The sequence below is a fragment of the Micromys minutus genome (genome assembly GCF_963924665.1).
Source record: "Micromys minutus genome assembly, chromosome: 30".
Classification (NCBI taxonomy): Eukaryota; Metazoa; Chordata; class Mammalia; order Rodentia; family Muridae; genus Micromys; species Micromys minutus.
The window spans coordinates 2,995,242-3,015,803 of record NC_137965.1 but is presented as its reverse complement, the minus strand read 5'-3'; the positions used below and the strand labels follow the sequence as shown (position 1 = coordinate 3,015,803).

Here is a 20,562-nt window from a genome sequence, read left to right as displayed (position 1 = left end):
TTCCATGAGGATGAGTAAGGTAGCCTCCTCCTCCCTGGGATAGCATGGAGCGATCCTGTAGTCTTCCAGTTGCTCCCTTCCTGGGTTCCACTGACAAGAGCCGCCTCTCTATCTTCCTCCAGCTGGCAAACACCAACAACCTGCTGAATACTAAAACCTCTTCTTGCTTGTACACATTACTTTTTTTTCTCAGATAAAAGGACGAGATGAGAGCCATACCTAAGCTTTACAAATACACAGCTTGGGCTGAGCCCCGAGTGTTTTTATGTAATCATCCTTAGGTCTGTATCTGGAAGCTTCTACAGTCTAACCTTCTGCAAGCCCAGACCTTGAAGGCTTCAGGTTCCAGCCCTCATCTGCTAACATAGGCCTACAGTGTTTCAGCCTCTGAGACTTCCTGCTGGATAAGCTCCCCCTAGACCTTTCTGAACTCTGGCTGGCTGGTTCAACTCAGCTGTTCTGACTCAAACTCCTCTTCAAGCTGACAGATTCAAACTGGCTTCTCTCGGCTTCTGACTGATTTGCTCTGCTTGGAAAATCTGCCTCTGAACTCCACAAACTGAATTTTACTGATTTCACTGACTATGTGAACCAAATGGAACAGAATGGAACAGAACTGTAGAATTAAACTCTCCAATGTGAACTGATGTTAAAAAACCTCTCTTTCCTGTTTGTTCCCTTGAGAGCTAGAGGGGCTCATTCTGTCAAATCTTTCTCTGATTCATCACTTTATCTGCCCCTCAATTAGATGCTGTTGTTTGGGTTTAAAGGTGTGTACTAAGGGCTTGCCTGTATTCCAGCCAGATCACAAAGACATGGTTTATTAAATGGGATCCCTTGTTAGAGTAGTCATGATGCTTGATTAAAATTCCTCTACACCTTCTAACTTTAGAAACATCACTTCCCTATAAAAAATGAATACATGCACTCCCAGATAATAAGACCTCTCACTATGTCTTTTAAAATCTAGTCGAAAACAATTCTGGTAATATTGTTATTTCATTGCTTATAAACACAGACAGATAAATGTCTCAAAAAAAAAGTATCTGCCCATCTCTACAGATATTTGCCTATGACTGAAAGCTGCTTCATGGTGTAATGGGGTCAACTTGTTAACTGCAGCTTCTCTGTTGACAGCCCCGGACTATTTTCCACATGGTCTAAACTGGAAATGCAGCGCAGTGGTAGAATGCTTCTCCATGATTTCAGAACACGGAAAAGTGTCAGCACTTCGTAGTCTGAACATGTACTCCTACTGGAACAACCACATATTAAAAATAGTCTTTTCAAGGAACGAAAGGAACACTATCCTGGGTAAAGTAAGCTCTCAAAGAAAGGCATTTCCAGAAGTAAGGCACACGCCAGATACTTAAGGGGTGAGGTTTTCTGCTGGATACATTAGAATGTGCTGGAAGGAACACACGAATCCAGAACAGCACTGATGGGGAAGAGGGGCCTTTTTAGTGATAGTTACAAGATGTATTACTCAGGGCTCCTGAGACAGAATTGGATCAATAAATATTATTACAAATCTCTCGGACTTGGTTTCTCAAAAATGATTTTTAAAACAGAAAGTGCTTTGCAATTACTCAAGTGAGGGGGACCTGAGCATGCAGAGACCCGAGGCCATGGCATCAGGAATAAGGCCAGCCAGCCACATAACATGTTTTCCCACAAAGTAAGACAGCAGGAACTCCCCCCCCCCCCCCACAGATGGCAGAGAAGTGATCAGTCTCTGCTGAAACTTAGATTTAGTCAAGGATTTCCCTTAGAGAGGAAGCAGCACGGACAAACAGGGGTACTCACCTCTGCGATCTTCAGGACAGCACTTCCATTCATGTCAAATGTGGGGGTGTAGGTGATACACAGTAAAACCTAGACCCGGCAAGAAGTGAGGGAAGACAGGGTTAAAATCTAGGAAAAGGTTTGTATGGTGGTTAGAATGAGGATGACCCCACAGGTTCATGCTTAGTCCCAGGTTGAGGAACTGTTTCAAAGGATTAGGAAGCCTGTCCTTGTCGGAGTAGGTATATCTCTGATGGCAGAGGAGTTTCACGGGGGTGAGAGTGGGCTTTGAGTTTTCAAAAGCCTACACCCCAGGCCCCAGAGTACGAGCTCTCTTTCTCCCCCCCACCCCGTTCCTTCCCTTCCCCTCCCTCCTGCCTCTCTTGATTGCCGCCTGTAGGTCGGGATGTAAAGCTCTCAGCTGCTGCTCCAGCGCCATGCCTGTCTGCTTCCTGCCAGGATCATGGAACAACCTCCTGAAACTATAAACAAACTTCCAAGTAAATGCTCTATGAGAGTTGCCATGTTGTCTCTTCACAGCAACACAACACAAACTCAGACAATTGTCACAGGCTGTCAGTACAGACCTGTATTCTTCCATGAACGATCTCCTTCTCTCTGTCTCTCTGTCTGTCTCTCTGTCCCTCCCTGTCTGTCTGTCTCTCTGTCTCCTCTTTCTCTCCTCTCTGTCTCTCTCTTTTTCTCTGTCTCTGTCTCTCTGCTTCTCTCTGTGTCTCTCTCTGTCTCTGTCTCTGTCTCTGTCTCTCTCTCTCTCTCTCTCTCTCTCTCTCTCTGTGTGTGTGTGTGTGTGTGTGTGTGTATGCTCAATGTTCATTCATAAGGCTTCATGTATAGCAGCACAAGAACGTGTGTGTCACAGTACAGGTCAAAACTTTTGTCCCACCATGATTTCTAATTAATTAGTAGACACAGATTTCCCAGTGAACAAGAGAAAGGTTGTGAACCTGCTGCTGTGAGCCACATGAGTTCTTAAAAGTCGGAAAAAGACCTGGCAAGCCACTTCAGATAGAGTGACACATCAGAACCTAGTGGTCCCTGCTACAACTAGAACAGGAGAAACATAACCGAAAGAAGGATGCAGAAGACTGGTAATAAGCAGGAACTCCCCACAGCCCCAGTTGTCTGTCCAACAATAACGCAAGTCAAAACTGACATTAAGGGCCAGGAAAAATCACCAGGCCAGAAAATGGTGGCTCATGCCTCATGGATTATTTCAGCTAATTCTATATGTGTGTTATATGATTGCTCCTGTCTTACTGGTAAGGAAGCTGAACCTCGGAATGATAAAATAGGATGCTGAGATGCCACGGATACACTGAGCTGAGTTTGAGCTTAAATAACTTGACCCTATATGCTGAGCCACTGTGCAACATTGTCTGCAACCTTCTTCATCTTCTGTGCCTAGAAGGACATACCACTGTGACTGTCTAGTCTTACCACTTCCCAAAACCACATGGGGTCACACATTTTTAGGCTACTTTCTCTCTCCTCAAACTGCCCTCAGGATGGTGCATGGCACTTTCTTATTTTCTGGTCCTGGAGTCCCCTTCTTCCCTAAGATATCTAGATAACACATTAAATATTCTTCTTTCTACTCACAGAGTTGTTACGGAACTTCAATAAGGGCCCTTGGCATTTAAGAGTTGAGTCTGTCTTTGCAGTTAGAAACCCAGACTCTCATCTCTGCTTGGCTTCCGACTTTTCTCGATGGAGAAGAACCTGTTGCTGGCTCCTATATCCACCAGCTGTGCCCACCTGCAGAATAGTCTGCCAGAGGCAGCCTCTGGGATATTCCTTGTCTAGTTCCATTCACGAAAGAACACAGAAGCCCAGACATACACCAAATATAGGATATGTACTTAGCAACCAAACCAAAAACCAGCGGTACAATTGTCTGGTATAGTAAGAATTCTTTCTCAGTGAATTCAAGCTGCTGGGGTGGGGGCAGGGGTCAGCCTCTTCTGAGAGAACAGAGTGTATTTAAATAAAAGATTTTTTGTTCTCTCTCTCTCTCTGTCTCTCTCTCTCCTTTTTTTGCCAAGCGCTGTGTATCCCCAGATTACTTATGTTACTAGAGAATTTTTCTCTCCATTTGTTTTTTTTTTTTTTAAATCCATATAGTTGACTCCAGAAAGTCTCAGGGGAAATAAATGTAGGAAACTCATTTCTGTACACGTCAGGAGATCTTAGCACCAGAGCAGTCCAGTGCACTCAGAGAGAGGCCTTCAGCACAGAGAAAACTAGGATCTCCTCTCCAGTCCTAGCCCTGGAAATGCTGGAGAGGACAGGGTTTGTCCACCGGTGTCTAGCTACTAGCATTCACTGGTTCTCTGAGGTGGAAAAAGTAAAACCAACAAACTGAAAACTGGGGGAAAAAAACTGCAAGGAAGTAAGGCACTTTAATAAGGCAGTTTATTGTGTGGAAAACACACTGGGTCTTAATCATGGGACCTCCCATGTCTCCCAGGATATGTAGCCAGGCTGATGAAGCAAGGAGCAAAGATGGAGTGGCATTTTGTCGCCAGTCTCAGCAAGCATTAACCCTCAGATCTTAGCACTAACGGGGTATAGGAAACATAGGACAATAGCAAATTAATTCAGTGTCTGGCTTTCTTTAGATAATGATCAGGCAAAAATTTGCATTATCACTCTGAGCAAGTTGGCTCCGAGGAAACAAGAGGTTCCTAACTACGGAGGGCAGGCGATTCTGTTAGAATCCCTCCTTCTCAGGGGCAGTAGGCATATCGCCTGAGTTAGAACTAACAGCAGGAACTTGAGCCACAGGCAGCATCTAACAATCAAACTGGCTGGCACTGCCTCAATAAACAAGCAAAGAGGAAAAAGAGGAAATAGAAAAAAAGTCATCCATGGAGAGAGAAAGCATATTACCATGGCTACTAAAAATCCAAAGCCGCTTTAAAAAATGTAATAATTGAATAGCTGATATGGATAAGAGGTAACCCCTCAACCACAAATCTCTCTAGAGACCTGGGTTTGGACATGATTATAATTAGAATGGAAAAGAGAAATGTGGGCTGGGACACAGCTTACGTGTAAAGTGTTTGCCATACACGCAAGAGGGATGAGCTCAGGCTTAGAACCCATGAAAAGTGCTGGGCAAAGTGACGTCAGTGTCTTATCTCACTGGTAAGCGGTGGAGACAGACACACCATGAGGTTCACTGACCAGCCAGAGCAGCCCATCTGGAAAGTTTCAGGCCAGGAGAGGTTGTCCTCTAGCCTCCTGCACACACACACACACACACACACACACACACACACACACAGACAGACACACACACACACACATAGACACACATACACACATACACACACACACACACACACACATACACGAGTTAGGATGGGAATAAAATTGATTTATTATAATTGAGCAAAAGCACATTCTTTTCAAAAGACAACATGAAATTGGGGCAATATGATCACTGTGTATGTGTGCATATATATATTTATAAAAAAATATATGTTTTAAAGAAAGAATCCAGAAATATGGTTGTGGTGGTTTGAACATGCTTGGCCCTTGGGAAGTAGCACAATTAGCCCCAGAACCACAAATCAAAAACAATCCTAATCAAATATCCCATGCAAAGTAGCTCCCTCATATTATCTTTAGGCCAATAAGAGTTAAAACAAGTCATTCTAGAACAAAACGGAACCTGAAGCAGTAAAGATGGCACTAAACAGACAGACGGAGCTACAGAGGTGGAGAGGAACAGAGAACATTAGGTCATTGGAGGAGTGCCTGTAAAGGAGACCTTACCCCAGTCTTCTCTCCCCCTCCCCCCTTCCCCCTCTTCCCTCTCCCTCCCCCATTCCCCTCCCTCCCCTATCTCCCCTCCCTTCCATTCTACTCCTCCTCTCCCTCCCTCTCCTCCCACCATGAGGTACTCAGCTTTGCTCTCCCAGGAGTTGCCCACTATGATGTTCTGCTCTGCAAGAGGCTAAAAAGCACCAGAACCAGACAACCATGGCCCTGAGAAAGCTGACTTTCTCAGATAGCTTGAAGCTGAAAGAAAGCTGACAGATACAGTGAGCAAACCAGCGCAAGTTGAACAAACATTGAATTTTAAAGGTTCCTTAAGGTACACACGTGCACACACAGTTTTATAAGCTCGTTGTGACTTAATCTGTCAGCTGGATTTTTAAGAAATCAAACTGCACTGTCATATTTACTCCTGTCCTTTCCCCTTCCTGCTGGGGTTCTCCTCAGGATGGGGCTACTACCCCAGATGATCTCTGCCTCTATGAGCTCTGGGGCTTTTGATAATTTTAGTATTGATTTGAACATGACCCAGGCAAGCTTCTCGGGGCAGCTATTAAAGGGATAGAGCCAAACTGATTTTTCGCAAACCATCTAATCCTTACAAAACTCTTTAGAAACATGCAAATCATGAATTCTATCTAGGAGGAAAAAATGCTCAGTGATTTAGGTAAGAAATGATTCTACAGTCTACCAGCTGGACCTGACAGGGCAATTTATACATAATAATCTACAAAACTATCTTTTTAAGTGAGGCGGCTGTAATTCAGTAAATGCAAGTTTGTACTTTAGGAATTAGGGATATATATGAGAATCTACAATTGCTATCATCATCATCATCTTCATCATCATTATTTAATCATTACCGTCCATGGTCATCCCCCTCCTGGTCCTCCCTCCGACTGTTCCTCGTCCCATTTCTCCTCCCCTACATTCGTTTACTATAAACAAAAATTACCCTGGTTGAAGCTGTCCAGAGAGAACGAGATGAGAAAGAGAAACGGAGAAGAAACTCATGAAACAGCATTTCCAACGTTCTGGTTCATACTTGGAGTCTATAGGTGTGTATTTTCTTACTAGGCCTCATACAGTCTTATCCAATAACTAGAACAAAAATTAAGCCTGATGATGGTAGAAATGAGCATTTCTTTCATCTGTTATTTTCTTTGTGGACCTGGACAGGTGTGTGTATTCTTCCCCGACAGGAAGTGACTTCCAGTCCCTCATTTTGTTTCATTATTGAAACTGTTGTTGTCTCTGCAGTCAGTTCAAATATTTGGAAGGCTGCCTGACCTTTCAAATATGGTACATTTAAGGCCAGGTTAACTCCCGGCCCATATTCATAGCCTTTCCAGAAAAATCTAAAAGGCTGAAAGAGTCCTTCTGTTCCGGTGACTGTGTAAGCCCAGCCATAAATTGAATCATGCCAGCTTAATTACAGAGACGATCTGATGATATACGCTATTTTGATTCCAAACACAAATCTCAGGCATTTTCATTTTTGAGCCCATATTTCTCACCTGCAATTACCATTTGGTTTGTCCCATTTGTTGTTTATCTTGGTGCACCGCTAAAATAAAATACTGTGTGTTTCCTTCTCACCTCTATCAGTTAATAACCAAGTTAATAGCCAATTAGTGAGCACACGCCAGCTGCACTGCTAGGCACCAAAGGGTAAAAGACACTAAGTGTATTGTGAGTTTTTACTTTACTAACTAGTGAGATTTCCATCCATCCTTGACTCAGAATCTAGGAATCACTAGGTGGAGAGATTTTCGGTGTGCACTTCCCCTGAACAGCCTATTGTAGGGCTCTAGCTAACCTCACGCACAACCGAATGTATACCCATCCCTTCCCTCTAGGAAAAGTGCAACGAAAAGGGAGCAAGAGGCAGCAGAGGAAATAACCCTGGGGAAAAACAGGCCAGATGACATTTTCATAGGATAAGTGTCTTGGCAGACTTCCAGTTACCTCCAGTTGACCTTCTTTGTCAAGAATAGAATTCTGGGGCTGGAGAGATGCCTCAGTGGTTAAGAGCACTGACTGCTCTTCCAGAAGTTGAGTTCAATTCCCAACAACCACATGGTGGCTCACAATAATCTGTAATGAGATCTGATGCCCTCTTCTGGTGTGTCTGAGGACAGCTACAGTGTACTCACATACATACAATAAATAAATATATCTTTAAAAAAAAAGAATAGAATCCTAGCACAGGGTTGTTCAGAGTGAAGACATTTTCAAGCCTACTGCCCATTGGCCGGTGACCAAGTTCCAATCCACCCTAGTCAGGCAGAAATGTTTTCTTTTTCCCTCTCCTTCACTACTTTACTGTGGCACTGGACAGCTAGGTCTGGGTCCCCCACTGTTGGGTACCCAGTGCCAAGAAATGAGGGTTTCTAACAGATATTGTCCAAATATGGGCCCAAATTTATGGGAAAGTAAAATTCTTTTCTGTTTTAGTGGAAGTGAACCTTAGGCCTTTGGTCTTCTTTTGCTTCCTTTGGGTATGGTTGTCCTGATTAGTATGTGCTGACTTTTGTTGCCTTTTAGGTAATTTTCTTTTTAAAAATTACTTCTTCTGAAGAACCTCCATTCACGTTTTTATACCTGCCCCCTCCCCAGGTCCTTGGACTATGTTGTCATTGTGTTTATTAGGTTTGGGTGTTCTCTCATAGTTTATTGATTTCTGCCTTAATTTTTCATCTCCAAAAATTATGTTTTTACAAGGCTCTGCTTTCATTTTCTTCACGTCATATAATCATCTGAGTCAAGCATTGTGCCTGATGCATACTCACATGCAGAAACACACACACATACACACACATACATACACACATACATACACACATACATACACACACACATATATACATACACATACACACATACATACACACACATACATACATACACATACACACATACGTACACACATACATACACACACATACACACATACGTACACACATACATACACACACATACACACACATACATACATACATACACATACACACACACATACACACATACATACACACACATACATACATACACATATACACATACATACACACATACATACACACACATACATACATACACACACACACACACACACACACACACAAACACACACGTGCATACAAACAAAATGTATTGAATAAGAGATTGGAATCATTGAAGGGTCTTTCTACTCTCCTAGGAACTCAGGATTCCAAAACAGTCACAGTAAACACTGAAAGCTTAAATCTGTGCTCAACTTCTGACCATAGTGGGAGACTTTTAAAACATTAGGTTAGAGTATTTCTCAAGTACGTTCAAATGGCACAGCACCCAGACATGGTGATACTTATGAAAAGAAATTAATAGATAATATGAAAACCTCGTCTCATGAAGAATGAATAAGAACTATGTAAAGGAAAAATTTACAGTTATGAACATCTGCATGTTTATTTCTTCTTCCTAATCATCTGCCTACAGCAGTTTTTTTAACGGGTAAAAAGAGAAGGAAAATATGATTAGTACTGTATAAATGTGTGTGCCAGGTAGAAAACCTTATCTCAGCCAACATTAGTGAAAGGAAGGAAAGCTGTCTAAAAATAAGTTACTTAGGAGAACCACACATTATCAATACATTGTTGGTACTTACTACACACACAGTATGCTGTAAGCTTGTTAGACTTACCCCCAACATCAGCAGTTAAGGAGTTATATACACCCTCTAACAACAGTATGCTGTGGAACCATACATTTTTTTTGTAAGCATTTGATGTTTCCTGAATGCCAAAGACTATTATAAATCTTCCAAAGTATCTTCATGGCTTATGGTAAGAAGGGTGTCCTTTGCCCTTTGATATAAGAAGGGAAACAACTTGGTTATTTCACCCTTGAGCTTTGCTAATGATCATTCTTCCCATACTGCTCAGTAGAAGGCCAGTTGCCTAGTGTTAAAAATGACAAGCCATAGCCCAGCAGTAGTGGTACATGCCTTTAATTTCAGTAGGTGGATTTCTGTGAGTTCAAAGCCAGCCTGGTCTATACAGCAAATTCTAGGACAGCCAAGGCTACACAGAGAAACCCTATCTCAAAAACCAAATCAAACCAACCAACCAACCACCACTACCACCACCACCACCAAGTCAAGCCATTGGATAAAAGTATAATTGTTTGGATAAATATTTCAGTGAAGGACTGTCTGATATATTCATGTAATCCCAGTGCTGGGGTTGTAGAGACAATTAGGAATCTGGGTCTTGTTGGCTAGTCAGAATGGCTAAATCAATAAACCCCAGGTCTCAGTGAGAGGCTCTGTATCAAGAAAAAAAAAAAAAAAGATGGTTTCCTGAGAAATGAACACACACACACACACACACACACACACACACACACACACACACACACATTTTTGAGGGGAAACAAACATAATCCTTCTGGGCTGGGAGCGTGGCTCAGTGATGGAATGTGCACCTCGTGGGTACAAAGCTCTAGAAATTTCATCTTCAGCTCTGCACAAAGAAAAATAAAAATCAAAAATGGTCCTTTTGTGTAGTCTTTTTAAATTCTTTTCTCCACAAGGGCTGACTGTAGTGTTGGTGCACACTCGGAAACAGAGTTCCAAGTGTATAATCTAAGGCTCAGACCTGCCAGTCAAACTGAGCATAGCTTCCAGGTCTTTTCTTACCAAGCTGGCTGAGTCAGGTAGGTTTTTGTCCAGAAAACATTTGACAGTAGATACTATTCTCTTCCCTTTTCATCTTCATCAAACACAGTCACCCAATGGTGTTCATTGGTTTTTCTTCAGTGGTTCCATGTCATTGGGAAAATCCAATGCTTATAAAAGCTGCATGACATTTTTTCTTGCTATTGTCAGAGGTTGTACATGACACCTTACTGTGGTATTGTTAGAGCTTGATTAACAAGATTACAAAATCCAATTTGAATCTCAGAGTGAGTGAGGCAGATATTACTCCAGAGGGATATTGAAAACATAAGAGTCTTAGCAACTCTTAGTTTCCCCCTTTGTAATTGGTGTCTTAAGGTTTTTGTTCAACCATCTATATAATGGGAACAGCAATGTCTACCACCTACAGATGTCTTGGGAGACTTATCAGGCAAGAGGATCCGCTGTTTAAAAGAATAGATTTCCCATCAGGCTGAATCATGATCCAATAGTGACTTTGTTATTTTACTAGCTGTCTGACCTTGGTATGAATGTAAAGTACTCGCCGAGTGTCTGACACATAATAAGTTTTAAATAAGCAGCCCCTGTCATTTCTCCTTTGAAGATTAGAATTGCCCATTAGCATTCATCTTCATTATCTACAAATGTACATAAAATCATACACCCAATAACAGAACTCTCTAAAAGGCTCCTGAGGGTCATGTATCCTATCCTATCTTATCATCAAAGCCCATGCAGGCCAGTCTTTGAAGGTTAAGCCAGCTGTATCAGTTAATAACCTCACCAAAGGTCATCCATTACAAAGAGGGGACGTCCTAACTACTCCAGTCAGAGATAGGACTAGTTATATCCATGGCTCCTTTAAAATCTGTATGGCATTTACAGAAACTGCACATAGCAAAGGAAAATGTTACCAAGTAGATATGCAACTAAGCCTAAATGTTACGTAGTCTCCTGCCGTCTATGAATTCATTCTATAGGTAATCTTTTCTGATTCTCTATAGCCCTGCTACTTTGTTTGTTCAAGTTATCAAATATTTAATTGGATTCCCTGGCCATTTCAATAAATTAGAATTGCTTTCTCTCTGCTTGCAGTTAAACTGTAAAACTGTGTGGGACAGCTCCCATTCTAAGTGATTCAGCATTCCTACTCAGTTCATTAGAACTGGTTTGTTTTAACCTTTGGCTGAAAAGTCTATCATCTCTCTACATGAGATGAGCTGCTATACCTGCAATCCTGGCTTCCATTATCAGCTGATTTCTGCTTTCTCCTCTTGAAAATCTCCAAAAGACAGCATTATTTTTCTTTCCGGGAATTAAATATTCTGGCTCCACATTCTTAGGAGTGTGATCTGGTTCAGTTTTTCATGCTTATAAATACTAACAGCAAGTATGTAAATAAAATCCTTGATATAAACGTAAAAAAATAGTATCACAGGAAGTTAGCAGGCCATTGAATCCCTGCCGCCCCACCCCCACCCCAATGTCCCATTTAAATGAGAATAGTAAATAAACACCATAACAGCCTCTTCCTTAGAATTAAAATGCCATATAAAATGGTGGAGTGATCAAGGATTTCTCAAGACCCATTAAGGAAAAGCTACTTGTTCCTGACAAAAGAATGGAATCTGAGTTTTACCTCTGGCCCTCAGTACAGATGTGTCATCTGTTTTCCCCAATCACGAGTTCTCCCTTAAGAATTATTCTGTGTTGCTCACTCTCCTGCCCAAGAGACTGCCCAGAGGAAATCAGATTCCCTGGAAGATGTGCTACAGAGATTGCAGGAATATACACCCTTAATGAGAGACTGGGATACTTCCCAGAAGCCCCACCCACAGGGCAGCCCCACCCACAGTGCAGATACTTTCAGGGCCATCCTGTAGCACTGCTGAGCCTGACCACTCAATAAAGTGTGTAGCCTTTCCTCTTCTTTTTATCTCTCTCATTTATTATTATTATTATTATTGTTGTTGTTGTTTATTATTGTTGTTGTTTATTATTTTGGATACTGGTCAAAAGCCTAAGTCTGCTTTTCTTGAGACTCTTGGCTTTCTAATTCTTTCTCTGAAGCTTCCTCCCTTTCGGCCACACCGTTGGTGGTCCACCTCCATCAGGGAACATGCTGGCTTTCTTAGACCCTAACTCTAAAAGGCATGGTCTTCTGTCTTTTTCCGACATCTCCCTTCTCCCGACAGCTGCTGAAACCACAGCTCACCTGCCTTGCTTTCATTTCAAAGTCTAATGAAATTATACTAGGGCTTCTTTCTGAATCCATAATTTTTTGTCTTTAATGAGACTCAGAACTCAGAAGGGAACCCATGTTTTGTGGGCACCAGTCAGGTGTTTGTAGAAATGTACCTTCAACAGATATAATGAAAAAGTCTCTCTCTGGAGTAGTAAGTCTAGACAAACATTCGACAATGTTTATCATGTTTCATCTTAAAAGATTTTTCTAGACCAGACATGGTGTTGAATACCTACAGTCCTAGCACTTGGGTGAATCCGGAAGAAAGTCATCTGAGTTTGAGCCAAGCCTGGGCTACATACTGAGTCCCATGTCGGCCAAGGCTAGAGTCGGATCCTGCTTCAAAATAAACCAAATCTGTACCTATAAAACATTCATGCAAATATCTTGCTTAAACAATTTCTTATGAAAATGAGTTACATAGAAAAACAAAAACTAAATTAATCCATTCTCCCAATGTAACAAGGTTCTAGTCTTTCCTCTTAGAGCCCAACTAAGTCTCTCCATTTTCTTCTCAGTGTAATTTTTGGGAGAATAGGTGAGCAAAGGTATTTTGAAGCAGCAGCAAAGCCAGGACTTAGTTACAAAAGTGCTGCAGAAACAAAAGCAGTTAAACATGAACGAGACCTTAAAAGCCGGCCATTGGCTTCTGACTGTTGGCTGTTTCTAAGACCCACTTGGGACACTGAGAAAAGTGTCTATTCCTAGCCCTCCCAGCAGAGGTATCCAGGAAGCAATGGCAGCTTCAGCAACTTTTCAAAGACCCTCCTTTGTGGCAGGTAGTGTGTCAAGTTTTTATAAACCATTGCCTTGCTCCATCCTTAGATGTATTAAAGAACAGAAAGTCCCAGAGTTCAAGGCCAGCTTGTTCTCTAGAACAAGTTCAGAGACAGCTAATGCAACGCAGAGAAACTCTTTAGCCCAGAAACAAACACAATCAAAGCACAGAGAGTCAAGACAAAGAACAGTAAAGAGCTCTGTCTTGGGATGTTTTGCCATGGGTAGGAGGAGAGTCAAGCCGGGGAAGTATACCTCAGAGTCTGAGTTTTTATCAGAACCTACACCACCTGACAACATAGTCAGGTCAAACGAGTTCGGCACTGAAGTCAGTCTCTTCCAGTAGAGAAACGGAAACAGTGCATGCTTAGGAAAAAAAGGCAACCACTTCTTGACACCAACTGCTCTCAAATATTACTCTACAAAATATCTCAAATGTCCTGTTAGGCAGGAAATGAGCAGACTGTATTAGAAGCTGTCTTGTTAGTTTATGCTTCTGTAGGCATAGTGCTGTCCTTGGGCAACTTTTCCCACCCAACATGGCATAGTGCTGTCCTTGGGCAACTTTTCCCACCCAACATGGCATAGTGCTGTCCTTGGGCAACTTTTCCCACCCAACATGGCATAGTGCTGTCCTTGGGCAACTTTTCCCACCCAACATTCACTTACAGATCACGACACATGCCAACCATTCTGAGGGATTCTTGGTAATTTTTCAGAGTTAAGAACAGAAAGGAGAGATACCATCTGTCTTAGCTATGGTATTGCTATGAAGAGACACCATGACCAAGGAAACTCATATTGGGACAACATTTAATCGGGGTTGTCTTGGGTTCAGAGGTTCAGGCCATTATCTTCATGGCAGGAAGCATGGCAGCATCCAGGCAGGCAGAGCACTGGAGTTGCTGGGAGTTTTATATCTTGTTCCAAGGCAATCAGGAGGAGACTGGCTTCTAGGACCTTACAAGGAGGATCTCATTGCCCACCCCCACAGTGATACACTTCCTCCAACAAGGCCACACCTACTCCAACAAGCATATTCAAACCACCACACTGTCACTAACGGGAGGTAGTAATGAACAGAAGGAGGTTTTGAGTGATCTAGTGTGTGTGTGTGTGTGTGTGTGTGTGTGTGTGTGTGTGTGTGTGTGTGCGTGCAATGGGATGTGGGGGTGTGGGCTCTCTCTCTCTCTCTCTCTGTGTGTGTGTGTGTGTATGTTGTTATGCACATCTGCACATGTATGGGAGGTAGGAGTATGCATGTACTCTGCTGTACATATGAAAGTAGAGGTCAGAAGTTAGCCTCTATTTCCTTCCATCTTATTTTTGAAACAGGTTCTCTCACGGAACCAGAAACTCATCATTTTGGCTAGGACTGACTGTCTGTTGCCTACCACTGGTGTTTGAGTTATAGATGAATGCTACCTTACTTGTCTGTCATGTGGGTGTTAGAGACCCGAATTTGGATCCTAATGTTTGCCCAAGCAAGCACTTTCCCTGTTGAAAAACTAAAATAAAGCATAATTCTGATATGCTTCTGAAGGGTGGCCTTCCTCTTGCCAAACTAGACATGATAAATCTCAGTCTATGTAAAACATGCTTAGGTCTTTGCTCTGATGTAGTGTACACAGGTAAGCACAGTGCTCAGAACGATCAGGTTGATCCCAATCAGAAACTACAAACACATGATATACCAGGTCAGAGCAGAGGCCTTACTTGTTGAATCTTTTACCTTGTTGCTCTTAAGCAATCAAGGTGATTTGGGAGGACCACAACAAGGATAATGAACATCCTTCCAGAGAAGATGACTGTACCAAACTGTGTGGTCACAATAAAAAGGCAGTTTTGGGGCCGTTCATGCTCCTTTCCCAGTGACACACAGTTGTTCCCATGTCAAACTAACCTTCATCACTTCCACCTGCAGGTCCTCGTTGAGTGATGGCGTCACTTTCACAGCGTTCAGGATCTGATTGAGCAGCTGCTTCTCATCAGAGTCTGTCTCCATGGAAACAAATCTCTCTTCTGACAGGAGCTTCTGTAAAGTGGCACAAGGCAGTGACTGCAGCCTATTGTATCTCATTATACCTGATGCTTTTGTCCTGACTGTGGAGTTTATGGCTGGAGGTCATCGGGCAAGAACTCATGCCAAGTACCATTAAAAGGAAACATGCATGAAACTTCAGAAAATGGGTTTTGGAAAAAGTGTCTTTCAAATACTAGGTAATTCACTCTATAGTTCAGCCGGTGAAATGCTATGTGCTGGCCATCTAGGTTATTTAGGTCGTGGAAATAAAGACTGGATGTGCTAAGAAAGAGGAACCCAACCCCGCAAAGTAGTCATTCGGAGGCATACCCTTTCTGAATGTAAGTTTTGTTACATAAAAGGAAAATATCTTGAGAGCATGCATTCATTTTTCCCCCAGATCTGTATATTTTATTACCTAATGTGAACCATCGTTTTTTCCAGAAGTTATTCCTGAATTCAAAAACCTTAATAGACATCCCAGTAGAAAATGAAGGCATTCATTTGCATGAGGATTGGGCCTCTGATACTCTGGACTCTGTTATTCTAAACAGTCTATGGTAGGAGCCCACAACTTCCCTCTCCCACTTCCCAAGAGCTGCATAAACAAAGCATCCAAAAGACATAAAAAATGTGCCATGGGAATAAACAAAAGCTTTTGTAATGGTCCGACACTAGAGGGTGGTACACAGCTCGAATCACTTTCTCAGGTCAGAACTTAGCAGGCAATCCGGATACATTCTAAGTGGTCTCACCCCAAAGCCCCCAATTCTCACAAGGCTTGCAATTCAGTTGCTCTCCCTAATTCTGAGCCAGTGTAATATGTCATTTTACCCACTGAGACTCAGTGTTGGATTTTATGTTTATTTATTGTTGGCCTAAATTGTTCTTTCCCTCTTGTCACTGTTTAAAACCCTGTAGTGTCTCCCAGAGCAGTCCAGCTTAAATTGGAGCTGTCTTACAGGGAGAAAGGCTTGGAAGGCTAAAGTTACTAGGCCATGGGGACCAAGGAACCAAAGAAGACTAGGCCATTAATCACTAACATGAATAAACAAGTCCTTGAAAACATGGAACTACAACTTTGTTGCAAAGTTAGAAAAGAAAAAAGTGGGAAATATAAATGAAACTAGAGAAAATGGAAAAATGTAACAGGTCAAAGCAAACCCTTATTTATTTCTAGAGATGGCTTGATTCTAGAAACCAAAAGCTGTTGAAGAACAGTAATGAAGATGCTTTAAGATTTCCTATATGCTTTTGTGTGTTAAAATACGGTTTATTTACTTCCAATCTACTGAGGCTAATGGAAGCTAATTTCTGACTTTCTAATGTGGCTCCACCCTTAGAAGGCAGCTGGGTCTCTCTGACCCTAAAAACCTGGAGAATTACCCACAAGGCAAACGCCACTGTAGGCTTGAATGCCACTATGTTTTAGAGACCAAATGTCTTATAAAAACCAATGTGTTTACACAGACAGCACCTTTTTGGGTTTGGGATTATAGCCATTCGGTTTGGTTTAAAACACAAACTCTAAAATAATTTGACTTTTAAGATTAGGGGTTTTCCCCCATTTTGTTCTAGGGACAAAATATATTAATATGTTTACCAACATAATTATGGAATAAAGAAAGCAAAATAAGTCAGATTCAGAAAGACAAATATGACGCTTCTCTCTTTTGTGTGAAGACTGTATTTTAGAGAGACACATAAAATCATATACATGTAATCCATGTACACACACACACACACACACACACACACACACACAGTAGAAGGAAGGTGTCTAGAGGAAGAACTCAGGACAGGGAAACAGGGGGCTGGTATGGAGACAATAGGGTGACAACTATCAAAGTATGTGCTATACTTGCATGAAGAGCTTTCTGAAACTTCATTACCAAGCCAGGGGAACACACTCTGATTATAATACCATGTCACGTGCAGGAAATCAGATACAGTGAAGAGCATCACACTCAGCCAGTCTCAGAAAACACGCTTATCTTCTCTCATTTGTGGTTAGAAAGTGTCATATAGATAAAAAGTAAAAATCACATATGGACCCATGGAAGGACAATAGAAGGGAACTGTCTAGGGAACAAAGGGGCTCATGGGAGGCCAGGGGACTTGGGGGAGTCTGTTTGATGTATAATTGTATGAAAATTTAATAAGAAAAATTGATAGAGAAAGGTCATAAAATCTCCTCAGTTTACTTTTAGTCCTGATTCCACAAAATCACAGTGTGAAGTACAGATGGGACCCGAACTGGTAGGAACTTTGGGATGTCTCTTTTCCCTGAGATCCCTAACTTTCTAAAAACTTGGACTCTGTGACCAAAGTTCATCCCTGTGAGTCATAGCTTGACTACACTGACCAAGCAATACTATGTCCAGAGAAATTCCAGAGGCTCCGAGATCCTGCCCTCTCTGCGGCTGTTACCACGGTTCAACCTACGTTTTAGACAGAAGGCATTTGCATGCCAACAATTTGCTCTCTCAATGCCAAAGTGGTCTGTCAACTTCTGTCACAGTCATACCTGCATTCCTGCCAGAGCATGTTGGGCCAGCTTCACGTTCTTTGACTCCAGAGCCAACCGAAGAGGCAGCAAGCATTTCTCCCTGCAGACACAGGGACAAGGACAACATATGATTCAGCAAACCTGTCAGCTGTGCACCGTGGACTTTATACATAACCTCCCCCACCCAAACCCCCACACCACAATCCCCCTATCACCACCACCACCACCAACCCCCCAAACCCTACCGCCATCACACAGAAAAATCTAGAACCCATCATGAGATTGCACATGGCTTAAAGACCAACGAAGCTGTGCAGAAATGACAACGCACCCGGAGCTTGCTCTCTTAATGAGGCTGTAGGAAGACCAGATACATTACTTCTTCTAGTGGGTCTATAGCATGCTAAGTGCCATACAGAGGAGCCTATAAACACACTTCCCCCAGCCCCAGATTAATGCATTGCCCATACCCAGTACACCAGCTGTAGGGAGCAGCATTTACATACATGCCTATGTCTCACCCCGAACCCTTTTCCTACCCAGGCAGTCACTGTATCACGACTTACATTCTTTATCCATATAAATTAAAATTCTCTTAATTTGCCAACTTCTCCCTAACTCAAGGAATAGTCAGTCATAATAGTCCACAGTCTCTATCAGGTCCAGGATGGCGGAAATCTAACCACATCAACAGCTTTAGTCAGTGAAAGACACAAATCAACGTGAGAGAGATAAAGCGCTCTTTAGACTTCCTAAACCTTAAAAGCAACAAAAAAGACAAGACAGTGAGCCACAGGATCTGAGTCTGGAGTTACTCAGATAGCAGTGTCTGGCATCAGTGTGAGAGGAGGCCTTTGGTTGGGGGGGGGGGTACGTTTTCCTAGTGTAGGGGAATGCCAAGGTGATTTTTATTTATCAAGTTTTTTTAAAAATAATTTTTATCAATATTTATCAAATGTAAATACAGAGTATCTAATAAAATAAAGGGGTTACTACTATAGAATACAATGGAATGGAAAGTTAACTATAGCCTTGCTTCCTTCCTGTCCCTATAGCTCTGCAGTCTTCCTGTGGACTCATCCACCAGCTCTCCTCTGACTGAGAGTCTCTGACACCCCCTGATGGCAGCTGTGAAGGCACCGAATCCTTCCACCTCTCCCCTTGCCCACCCAATGACCCAATGGTCATTTTTGCGTGGCGGTCAATGAACGGTGCTGCCAGGTTCCTGTGAGGACATCCTTTGGGAGATAGGTAAATCGCCCAAAGACGGTGCTGCCAGGTTCCTGTGAGGACATCCTTTGGGAGATAGGTAAATCGCCCAAAGACGGTACTTCCAGATGGGTGGCTGTAACTCTGCCGTTGTTATCAGTATTGTCTGCCCTTCTCAGTGACAAGGCAAAAGCACTTTTGAGCTTACAGAAGAAACGAGGCTCCCAATCCAGCTTCTCTTCTTCCAGTACAGTTAGTTCATAAACTTGGAGAAGTAGTTAGAAGAGCGAGAACAGATTGGGGAGGGGAGGAGTCAGGGTTGATGGAACAATGGCAGACGCAGCCCTAGACTTCTTCTGCAAACCCTGAATCAATCTAATCTCCATCGGGACAAGCTGACTATGAAAGGGCCTTCATCTCCAATCTGGAACCAGATCTGACACTGAGGCACAGCACCAAGAAGCCACCGGTAAATCCAAACCCCTCGTCGATGAATAGCCTCAAGCTGGAGAAACCTGTGGGGTGGCTGCTGGTGGATGTTGCACATGCATTGTTATAGACCAAGGCAAGTGTGAGCGCCAAATCCAGCTCTAGTAGGCACTCTTTTGCAAAGATCCCCTGGGAAGCGATACTGTGCCCCTACCCTCCTGACTCTACCCAGTGACTAATTCGAACTAGGTGGCTGACAGATTCCAGGAGTGCAAGGTTGTATCGACTCTGAAGCAGTTGACTAGTCTGTTCTTCGTGCTCTTGTAAAGGTGGGCCTAGTAGCATGAGATTGTTTCAGCTAGGTTTGTGCTGGGCTGAAAGGTTATCTGTCAGTTACTGGGAAGGCTGTGGGCTGTGGAATCATTCAGACCTGAACCAAATCATAATTTTGTTAAGTCTTAGCCATGCATCCATTAAAAAGGCCGATCTTAAAGCCAACGCTGAGAACAGTGGTTTATACTTGAAATACAAGAACTTGAGAGGTTGAGGCACGGGTGTTGCTGCAAGCTTTAGCCCAACCTAGTCTACATGGCAAGTACCAGGCTAGCCTGGTCTACATAGTGAGTACCAGGCCAGATCAAATTTTGTAGTAAGTGAGACTCTATCTAAAATAAAATAGAATAAAAACCACTCCTAAAGAGTTGAAATGAGGTGTGCATAGAGCACAGAGCAGGGAGTAGTAGAATTTCTCAACACACAGACAGGTGATGTGAACTATGCATTTCACATGGTCTCCATTGGAATTGCTCAACTCTGCCAAATACAAAAGCAGCCATAGACAGAAAGTAAATCAGCAAGCATGGCCATGTTCCAATAAGCCCGCAACCAAACCAGGCAAGGGGCCAGATCTGACCAACATACTAGCCTGCCCAGCCCTGACACAAATTATGTTTTAGAACATGGGCTAAGTAGAGCTAGCCTCCTTATGTTTCCAAAAGCTTTTCACAAGACATGGAGCTAATTGCTTTAGAAGGGCATTAACAAAACCAAAAAACAGGGCCAAAAATCTCTATTGGAAAATACGTGTTCTGGAGAAATAT

General features: G+C 42.6%; 1 protein-coding gene across 1 annotated transcript in view; it reads right to left on the bottom strand.

Annotated features, from left to right (window-relative positions):
• ARFGEF3 (ARFGEF family member 3) overlaps positions 1-20,562 on the bottom strand; it is a gene marked incomplete at both ends in the record, with an annotated part of 132,042 nt that overhangs the window by 73,340 nt on the left and 38,140 nt on the right. Inside the window, 3 exons of the mRNA XM_080941712.1 lie at positions 1,807-1,875; positions 15,196-15,327; positions 17,843-17,924. Coding sequence (XP_080797838.1) covers positions 1,807-1,875; positions 15,196-15,327; positions 17,843-17,924 — 283 coding nt within the window. The remainder of the gene's footprint in view (positions 1-1,806; positions 1,876-15,195; positions 15,328-17,842; positions 17,925-20,562) is intronic.